The 10,785-nt window shown below is 36.6% G+C and overlaps 1 protein-coding gene across 2 annotated transcripts; it reads right to left on the bottom strand.

Annotated features, from left to right (window-relative positions):
- Positions 1-3,864: 3,864 nt before the first annotated feature.
- Positions 3,865-10,437, bottom strand: oprd1b (opioid receptor, delta 1b). 2 transcript variants are annotated; one of them, XM_038285376.1, is made up of 3 exons: positions 10,043-10,437; positions 6,320-6,675; positions 3,865-6,141 (listed from the first exon to the last, which is right to left on the bottom strand). In XM_038285376.1, exons 1-3 carry the CDS (start codon positions 10,285-10,287, stop codon positions 5,612-5,614), a joined length of 1,131 nt encoding a protein of 376 aa, XP_038141304.1. In that variant the 5' UTR covers positions 10,288-10,437; the 3' UTR covers positions 3,865-5,611. The 2 variants fall into 2 exon arrangements, with proteins under 2 accessions (XP_038141304.1, XP_038141305.1); XM_038285377.1 differs by having other exon boundaries at positions 10,001-10,123.
- Between the last annotated feature and the right edge of the window lie 348 nt (positions 10,438-10,785).

The following is a 10,785-nucleotide window of genomic DNA, read 5'->3' as shown; positions in this document are numbered from 1 at the left end:
AAGGTGTCAGACGCAAAACATTTCAGAAACCGTATGTATCAAATATGATACATTTGGCATTACAGGGTTAATGTATTAAGAGGTCACTGGACTACATCCTAGACAGGGAATATGTAAAATTATATATATAGATATAGATATATCTATATCTATATATATATCTATATCTATATATATATTTTTTTTATGTATTTTTTTCTAAAAGGTCTCTCTATGTGAACATAAAACAGCAGATCCTAACAGCTGTCACCCACCAGATGGTGGGTTAGCCAAAATATTCTGTAGTTAGAAAATATATGGTTTAAGTAAAAAGATTAAAATGCAATTCTAATTTTTTTTTACAGAATAAAATGTAGGGGTTAGGCTTCACTTCAGCAGTATCCTTATTGTCATGCAGTCTGTTACGGCCGCTAGCAGATGGCAAGCCTGTTCAATATCAAGCCTGTGCTCTTCTCAAGTGAAAAAATATGCTTCACAGCCTTTTGTTTTTCAGCCTTAGTCAAATCCTTTCCTTTTACAAGCATTTGCTGCAGAAAATATCAAGCCCACATCATATTATCTAATAATCATAATGTCTCTTATGGTGCATATTAAGTTCTGGGTTATGTAGCACTTACTCAGCAGTTCTCATCAGTGTTACATGAAAGCTTCAATTACAATATGCCACTAAGTCCACCGTGGGCTGTAACCTCGCATCTGTTACATTTCACACATTATGTACTGGAGGTAATAAATGCTTCCATAAAATCCTCCTGTTATCATTTCATCTTCATGTGAGGAAAGAATTATGTCATTTTATCTGTGTCAATTTGCCTTTGGTTTGTAATCCTCAAATTCAAAAGAGAATCAAATAATCAGTTGAAAGCTTCATATTGGGTTGTTTCTGAATCATAATTCTTGGTTATAGCTTAATTAAAATGATAATAATATCATATCTAACTGCTCTGTTAAATGCATAAATTAATTTTATAGTAAACCCATGACTATATCATGCTTTGGTAACAGCTATGTTGAATAATTTTTGTTAATGTCAGATTTGAATAATCTTTCCCTCGAGTAGCAAATTGACAGTTGTCTACAGTAGGCCAGCCTCCTGAACGGATTTCAATTTATCAATGAAAATGAAAGAAAATGGCACAACCACAAATTTGCTGACATGCAGTCCTTCTTCACTTCGAAAAGCCAGAACAAGAAAAATATGAAAAAAATAACACAATTACTCTTTCCATTAAATAAGAAATGCAATCAAAATCCCATGTGAATAAGTTTGTTAACATGAAAACTTAAAAACAATGGCACCCATGTCAACCTGGAGCATTTCTTTTATCTTCTCTGTCTTTTTCATCCATTATAACATCAGGTTGTTAATCAAGTGACACATATGAGTCACTTGATGGTGTATTTGGGAAATACACCAGCTGAAAAAACAGCTAATCTTAGTGTAAATCATTTGATTGAAAAACAAGCACGTTTTAGAAATAAAAATTTCAACAATTTGACGGTGAATAGAAATACAGCTATAGAAGCAGATTCATGGGGAGGAGCAGCAGAGATCTAAAACATATGAAAGAGAATTTACAAACTCAATGGTTATTAGTTTCTAAGTCCATAAAAAATAAGCTACTATAGAGAAGTGATAAGCAAGCAGCTATTGTTGTTGAAAGAAAGCCATAAGCCATATGGGAGACACAGGAAATGATATTACCCAAACTATTCCTTTGTGTCAATCATTCCTTATATGCAATCTATGTGGAAAACTAAAATCACTTGTTACTAAAGACAGGATCTGACTCTAAAAAAATAGTAGTGACAGCATTACACTACATTATAGGCCCTCTTTTATTTACTATTTATATAAATGATCTTAATCGGCATGTGTCTGATGCAAATTTTCATTTTTATGCAGATGATACAGTTATTTACTGCTGTGCACCTTCTCTTAAACAAGCCATTGCACACTTACAGAATGCTTTTAATGTGGTCCAAAATACTTTGCTACAGTTGAAACTTGTGCTCAATGCAGAAAAAACTAAATGTATGCTTTTCACAGACCTTCGGAACAGGTCACTGAATGTTCCTTCAGTGGTTACTCTTGATGGTCGTGAAATACAGATAGTTTCAACTTATAAGTATCTTGGTATTGTCATTGATGACAACCTATCATTTAAGCCTCATGTTCACTGTCTAGTGAGAAAGTTGAGACTAAAATTGGGTTTTTACTTTCGAAATAAGCTGTGCTTTTCTTTTAATGTAAAAAAACGGTTGGTGGCATCCACTTTTTTAACTGTGCTGGACTATGGTGATATATTATATATGCATTCATCTGCTCAATGCCTGCAGATGATAGACGCAGCCTATCACGCATCATTGAGATTTATTACTAATTGTAAAGCTCGCACCCATCACTGTGAGCTGTATTCTCGTGTAGGGTGGTCTGCCTTGGCTACACGGAGGCTTTGTCATTGGTATATATTTATATATAAGGCTATTCTTGGTGCGCTTCCATCTTATTTATGTTCACTTCTTATGAAAAAAAGTACTGGTCATTACTCTCTCCGTTCTCAGGCTGTTGTCTTGTTTTCTGTCCCACGTGTCAGTACTGAGCTGGGTAAAAAGGCCTTTGCTTACTCTGCTCCCTTTACATGGAATTTGCTGCAAAATAACATGAAACTTAGTAAATTGGTTCCTTTGAATACTTTTAAGTTGAGAATTAGATGTTTTGAGTTAGACTCCCTCACATGTCAATGTTTTAATTGAAATTTTATTGTAAGTGCATATTTGGCTTTTATGTGTGTGTCTTTTATACATATGTAATGATGTGATGTAATTTTGATGCCTATCTTGGACAGGTCTCCCTTGCAAAAGAGATTTTTAATCTCAATGGGTATTACCTGGTTAAATAAAGGATAAAAAAAAAAAATAAAATTACAGGAAAGAGTGTGCAGAAGTCTTTGTTTAGCAAGGACAGAAAAGCTGCTGAGAGGAGAAGTTGGAGCTATAAATATGGCAGTCCTGGAAGACAATATAACAGAACTAAAAGCATAGTATGCAGGTGCTGGAGTGACTCAGACATGGGTTTATGGCATATTCTATCTTACTGAAATTATTTTGTTGGAGAAAACATTTTGATTTTTGTTTCTATGTTTGCAAAACTGTTATCCAGATAACTATGGATATAACCAGAAAACTAACTATCCAGATAACTTATAAATTATATATACTAACCCCAGAACAGTAAATATAAGTGTATGCTGCTCTTTTGGATTTTTATTTGTCAAACTCTTTAAAAGCCCATGCATGCTTTTCCATGTGCTATCATAAATCAATTTGTGATTGAGATAAAAAGTAAAAAAATATATGTATCTTTTATGATTAATGAACCATCTAGCCGCTGATAAATAGAAATCTAATGCAAAATGGAAAGATGCCTTTTGATTTATTCTTAAAAGATTATTTTTCACTAAAAATGAAAAAAATCTAATTATGATTTTCTTTTGGACATCAAAAATCTCACCAGCTTGGCTGTATTATTGAGTCATGTCTTATTTATTTACCATTTGTACACACTTCTGTACAAACTCAACCAATTTCACAAGAAGTTCTCACACAACTTGTTTGTTCACAGGATAGGTTACAAATATCACAGAAAAGGAAATACATGATTAAACTACTGTCCACCAATATTTTAAAATAGAAGCATCAGAAAAAGGCTGTGTCAGTTTTCCTAAATTAAAAGACCACAGAAAAAAGCAGTAAATATAATATATTACTACAAATATTGTATATGTAATGTGTAAACAGATACTGCATTTTTACAGATCAAACATAGTTTCCCTCTGTAAAAGAATGACTATTTTGAAACAAAAAGAAAGATAGATAATGCCTCCCTCTTTCTTCTAGAGCAATTCAGTCCTATCAGTGAGCTTTTATTGGAAAGCAAGCAGAACTTCTTTGTTTTTAATCGATGCTTTCCAGCACTAAAGGGTGGATGTTCAAGGCTTTGGAGGCAGTATAAAATTCCTTACACACAACAAGACCCCATTTTGATCAAATGAGAAATGGCTGAATAATCAGAAGTTTTTATTTCTTCAAACTTTAAGCCTCTAGTCCCATAAACCAAACCAAATAGAGAATTACTGACAGCTGCAGAGGATTTAGTAGTTTTTCATGGGATCAGCTCTACTTCCAAACCCCTAAATGTGTTTTCCGCCAAGATTTCAAGAGAATAAGATTTATTTTCATGACTCAAATAATGAATCAACCACAAATGTTGTACTTTTTGTGCTGAGTTTAAATACTTTCCTATCAGCTACGGACACACCAATAATACAAACATGTAACTGTGAATTATATTATTATTTTTAAGCTAGAAAATGCATATTTACAGTATTAAAAATGACACAACACTTTATTTGCCCAGCTGTAGCTCATCTGTTTCAATAGCATGATTAAGTAAAAGCCAAAAAATAATTCACATTGCTATAAAAGTTAGCTATTATAATATCCTATCTTTTCATTTTATATGGTACACAATGTTAAATATGGCAACCCCTCAGTTATGTCTTCATTGGCACTAAATTTTGCTCAATCCTTGATACGTCTTAATAAATGCAACTTACAAGTCCATATATATTACATTATGTAAAGCTGAGGAGAGCTGACAGGTGATTGCTACGCATTCATGACGGCACTGCTTCTGTGTCACAGAGCTGAATACATTCAGTAAATCTAAATATAGTACATAAAATGTCTTACATTCACATAATGTTACATGGGGTTTCTCCAGAGAGCTTAAAGAATGTTCTTTCCTTTTTTTTCAATTACGATAAATTATTACACAACTAAACTCTATCTAAGATTTGTATAATGACAGTGTTAGACAAAACTCTCCAGAGCGAACATGTTCTCTATTTATGTCTTTTTATTCTGTTTGATCTATTTTTTTTTAAGGAACTGATTTTGTTTTATTCAAATATAAGATCAGAATAAACACGAATGGCATTTTTAAAAAAAGATTTCACTTGAAGCTACAACCTAGTTTACAGCTTTTGATTGTTCTTAAGACATCTATTAAAAATATGATTACATTTGAAAACAAAGTGATCCTGATACTGTCCAATTAAACCGCTTTGAAGTCCTCCATCCTTTACAGGTCCCTACAACTTCCAGAAGAAAAAGTAACTCTTGCACATTAAAAATCAGATACCATATAACATTTAACCACAATCCTGTTCATTTCTAGATTACTAGAGTCTTGATGTTATGTTATGGTCAATCACTGACCCCTTATATTGATCTCTGGCTTTGTGAAACTAAAACTTACTGGACTTTAAAAAATAATTCTCTATAAAAAGGAACTAAATTACTAGCTTTTTAGTTTATTCCCACATTTTTCCTAAATTAAATTAGCATCTCATGCAGAGCTCAAGAGGAAAAACTGGTTTCTTAAGATTCCTTGACTAGAGGCACTCGCATATTTCTAAGATCTTCTGAAACTCTATTTACTGTTCATTTGAAGGTCAAAGAATCAGACTCCTGTGGTTGAGTACTGTGTGTCATCAGTCAGCAGTCCATCCTGACCCCCTTCCTCATCTGACTGATCCACGCTTAGTCAGCCAGGCGCCCTCTGCACCCCTGCAGGCACACAAACAGATACAGGCTCCCTTGCACTATTCCGCGCCCTGGAGAAGCTGCTCTGCTCAGAGCGGGAGCGATACGGCAGACAGAAATCCTTGAAGCATCTCTTGAAATTCTCATCCAGAAAAGCATACAGCATGGGGTTTAGACTGCTGTTTGTGTAGCCCAGGGCAATGCATAGATGCCAACTGGCCATCACCAGCAGATTCTTGTGGTTGATCTCCACAATCGTCTTTACGATGATGAAGATGTGGATGGGTGTCCAGCAGACGATGAAAGCTGCCACGACCACCAGAACCATGCGAGTGATGCGCCGTAAGTTCCTGTCCTTCTCCTTGGAGCCGGACAGGATCCGGACATTCTTCAGCCGCAGGATCATCAGGCCGTAGCAGATGGTGATGACGAGGACGGGAACCACGAAGGCAAAAATGAACACAGAGATTTTCATCACTGTATCCCAGTACCATTCAGGCTCAGGAAATCTGAGCATGCAGGCAGTGTTACCTGGGGGGGCGAACAATTAGAGCTTTAATAGGAGGCCATGTGCAGAGGCTAATTTAGTTAATAACCCAGTTCAAATCACCCTTCCTGGTGTGTGAACTGCCTGAAATCAACACTTACAGCTGTAGTGATACAGAAAGTTTTTAATAAAGCAGAATTTTCGTTGTTTATTTCTTCTCACCTTTATCCGTCACCCTGGTAGCAGCCATGATCATCACTGGCACTCCCACAACAGAGGACAGGATCCAGATACAAACATTAATGACCTTCGCTTTGGCAGGCGTCCGGAAGTCCAGGGCTTTCACCGGATGGCACACAGCAATGTAGCGGTCAACACTCATCATGGTGAGGGTAAAGATGCTGGTGAACATGTTGTAGTAGTCAATAGCGATGACCACTTTGCACAGGAGCTCCCCAAAAGGCCAAGTGTTCATCAAGTATTTGGCACTTTGGAAGGGGAGGGTGCTGGTGGCCAGAGCGTCGGCCAAAGCTAGGTTGAAGATGTAAATGTTGGTGGCGGTCTTCATCTTGGTGTACCTGGTTTGTTTGGAAGAGAAGTCAAGGAATTCATTAGAATTAGAAGTAAGAAGCATTTGCTGAAAAGCACGGATGCTTTATTAGCTGCATCAATTCACATAAAATATTCAAACAGTTATTGCTTTTAATCATTTTACTGGAAAACAAAATCTTTGAGTTAAAAAGCATCTAATAAGATAGGATTCGTAGCTCAAGTGCCATACATGCCCAGAAGCCTTTGTAAACCTCAGAAATGAGTGTGGAAGCCTGATTGAAATGACATGAGTCTACTACAACAGAGAAATCTAACAGAGGATCATATTGATTTGCTATCTTAATTATGTGTTTTGTTTATTTTCCCAAAATAATGTTTGTTTTAATGACAGTAGATGAACACTAATAAGATTATATGCCTTTCTGGGGGGGGGGACTGGATGTACTATCAAGGACTGTCTTCACAACTTATAATGTCAGTGAAAAGCACTTTATAGCAGTAATTTAACTCAAAGACAGAAACATATGTATGGCTTCACATTTATTTCAAAACACCCGCGCATGGTTTATCTACCATTGCACAAAAAAAAATCACAGTTGTGCGAGAAACTGCTGCTTCGAGAGGAGAAAATCGCTCTCTGCGCACGCCAACTCCTTCCACGTGTGCTCTGGATCGTGCTCGGATCTCACCCCACGCACGATTTTCTATCCAGCGGCCACGCTCGAGGATGGCTGCGCTTCTCGAAAGTGTCTCTGACCTCAGACTGATTTTCTCCTCGCGAAAAGAAAAATGTGTTTTGACAGGTTGGGCGGAGACACACCTCTTCTGTAAGCCTCCTCAATGATGGGGCCTTGCAGACAAGATCACACGGGAAGTAGTGTCATGCAATACAGTGTAGTTGTACTTTTTACTTTTTTTCCCCTGAATTTTAATGATTGAAGGTTATATCTTCTAACACTGTAAACATGTCAAAAAAGCATATCTGATACAAAACTCTTACAGTTTCTCACAATCATGAGGATTTGAATGCCATCCACAAGGAGAGGAGAAAAAGGCCAAAAAGGCTACCTGCTGAAAAATCTGTGCTGTATGATTGCCTTTTGATGGAACATTGAGTGGAAGGAGAAGGTGTGATAGGAAAAGCTATACATATGAAATCAGATATCAAATATACCATTAAAGCCTAAATTTCCAGTCCTCAAGTGCTACTGCCCTTCAGTTTATGGATGTGTTCTTGCTCTACCAAACCGGAATAAAACGAGTGGCTCATTTCTAGGCTTTTATCAAACTGTTTGGCAAGGCTGAGCAGATAATAAATTATTTGATCCAACAGCCTCTTCCATGCATTAGAGCTAGGAAAAAAATTAAAAGTTAAAGGGTAATAGTGCTGGAGGAGGGAAGCTGGAGACCCCGGCTTTTGAGAGAGCGAAAGATTAAGAGGCTTCCAGTCACATAGACTTGAAGCTCACTGCATAAAAGTAAATAATCAAAACTACCAGAAACTTGAACTTCTTATCATTTTGTGGCAGAGGTCTGTTCCATTTCCTGTCAGATGCAAAGTTTATGATTGAAACAAACTTTGACATTACATTGTGCTCATTTATTTAACCCACAATAATTCTGATCTCAAACAATCGGATTCAGAATGTAAGATGCCTGTTATTGCCTTTGAAGGTTAATACATTTGTTCCCTGTCTTCACTGCTGTTGCTAACAGGACTAATTGGCTCAGTAAAGTCATTTGAACATGAAACTAGATCACAGGGTGCTTCCTCCCCTCCCCTCTCTGCTGTTGTAAATGTGAAGGTATGTTTATGTGTGCCAAGCAAGAGCTTTTGGCTGTTACAGCAGAACTGCCATGATGTTTTCCTTCTTAAGAAAAATATATAATAGTCGCATCAGTTGCTGATAATGGTTCTTTTGCCCATTCAATAGCAAGTCTGAAGTGCCAAACTAGAAGCATAAACATCAAAATATACAGGCTTCATGACAGTTTCTTAATAACTAAACCAAACCAACTGATTACTAAACAAGTTACAATTAGACCCTAATAAATCTCATCATCAACTCAAGTTTCTCAACTCATTACTGAATCGTAAATGTGTTAATTTCCCCGACCCCAGAATGAAACATATTGAAAAAAAAAAGAGCTTACCAAGTTAACTAACTGATTATTTTATTTTAATTTGATTTATTGTGAACTGGCACAACAAAGAAAACAAAAACCGCACACTACTTTACTGGAAACAAAAGCTTTGGCCTCAGAGTTTGAAATCCTCCATAGTTAAACATAAGCCTTAGTAGTAAAGCCATGCAACCAAAAAGGGAAAAGTTGTTGACAAGTGAACTGAGAACCTGAACTAGTGAACTATAGTAGCTGGCAAATGGATGCTACTTAATTAGTAATGCTGCTTTAGGCTTACATGTCAAGAGTTTAACAATTTATTGGGGCAAAGTAGGTAAGCGGTGCAATAATGTTAAATAGTTAACCAGTGTGCATGAAAAGGTGCATTAGGTAACAACTTCTTTTTTTTTTTTTTGCTTTTTACTACAAATGTCTGGGTTAATTTCAGTAGAGAGCAACCAAAATGTGAGCTCTTAACTACGATAGCCTGCCAGTTTGGACATTTGTGGCACTATATATAGTGTAACCAGTAATAGGAGTTCTGCCGGCGCAGTGCTAGTGTCTAATTAGTGTAGTGTAATGATTAAATACTAGAACTAGGGCCGCACATAACGATTATTTTGCAAATCAATTAAGCTGTCGATTGTTTTTTCGATCAATCTATTAATAATCAGATAGTCAAAGGTTCCTTAAAGAAGATTTTTACGAAATGAAACCAGGTAAAACTGAAGCTTTTCCACGGAATTCTGGATAGAGCATATTGATGAACGAAAATGTCTTTTGTTTTTCATTTTTTGATCTTTTATCTCACATATTGTTATATTTTGATATAATTACTGCTTTAAGTGCGTCGCTCTGTAGATAAAGGCATGTTTTATAGTCTCTATACTCCAACTAATGATTAATCGATTACTAGACTAGTTGACAATTATTTCAGTAATCGATTAATCACGATTAATCTGATGAATTGTTTCAGCCCTAAATAGAACATCAAGTATTTCAACAAATTGCTTGCCATAGAACACCCATATTGAATATAAGGGAATGAAAATAGATTTTATACCAATCCCTATCAAATGTCCTAAGTTGGTAAATAGTTGTTTTAATCATTTATAAATGAAAGTGATCAACCCTACTGCTTTTTTCTTTTTTTCCCCTGGACAATAATGATTTATACCAATCAAAAAAAAACAAAAAACAAAAATAGAAAAAATTAAATAGAATCACTTGTGATTTTTTATTCATTTAAATGGTGACAGGTCTGCTTACCGGATCACTCCGTACATAACAAGCACGTTCCCAAGCAGTCCTAACACACAGATGAGAGAGTAGAGAGCCGTGATGCAGACTGCGATGATGAGACCTGTGGTGTTTCTGGTTTGGACTCCGCTGGTTTGGTTGCTTTTAGAGGACTCAGTCAGCAGATCCTCCAGGAATGTTGCATTCAAATAAGGAATGACAGATACGGAATAGACCTCCCGAAAGTCCTCTGAAGGAACTGTTGGGAACTCCATCACAACTGAAGTGAGAGTTTCAACGCGCAGAGAAATCTTAGTTGTTTGCCTTTTTTCTCTCCCCCACGACAGGTGTTCAGGAGCGCACAACAAAACAGTTCTGTGAGAGGAGAGATATGGAGGATGCTGGACTTGTGTCTCTCTCCTGCTCGCGCCTTTCCGTGCGTCCGTGCGCGCTCCCAGCCGCAGCGCGCATTGGTGCACGATTCAAAAGAAGGCTATTCCACAGGCTTCCTACCAAGATCACAAGAGAACATGGTTTTTGCATCTTTTCTAAAACACTACTATAGCCCATTTGTAGAGAATAAAATATGCAACAAATATTTTAAAATCAGATTTATTTCATTTTTCAAATAAATGTATTTTGGTCATTTTTAGCCGATAGCGCCAATAGGGCTCGGGATCCACGTTGCATTGTGGGACGTCGCAGCCATACTGACTGCTACGCAAACGTAAACTTAGCTCTGACACAACGTTGTTGTTGAAAGAAGAGACAGA

The sequence above is a fragment of the Cyprinodon tularosa genome, unplaced genomic scaffold (assembly GCF_016077235.1).
Source record: "Cyprinodon tularosa strain WSP-4 unplaced genomic scaffold, ASM1607723v1 ctg210, whole genome shotgun sequence".
Taxonomy (NCBI): domain Eukaryota; kingdom Metazoa; phylum Chordata; class Actinopteri; order Cyprinodontiformes; family Cyprinodontidae; genus Cyprinodon; species Cyprinodon tularosa.
This window is presented reverse-complemented; position numbering and strand designations above follow the sequence as displayed.

Coding starts and splice junctions, on each gene's coding strand:
- oprd1b (XM_038285376.1), bottom strand. CDS start 10,287: ATGGAGTTCCCAACAGTTCCTTCAGAGGACTTTCGGGAGGTCTATTCC. Junction 6,676..10,042: donor GTTATGTACGGAGTGATCCG/GTAAGCAGACCT, acceptor CAAACAAACCAG/GTACACCAAGATGAAGACCG. Junction 6,142..6,319: donor TACCAGGGTGACGGATAAAG/GTGAGAAGAAAT, acceptor TCGCCCCCCCAG/GTAACACTGCCTGCATGCTC.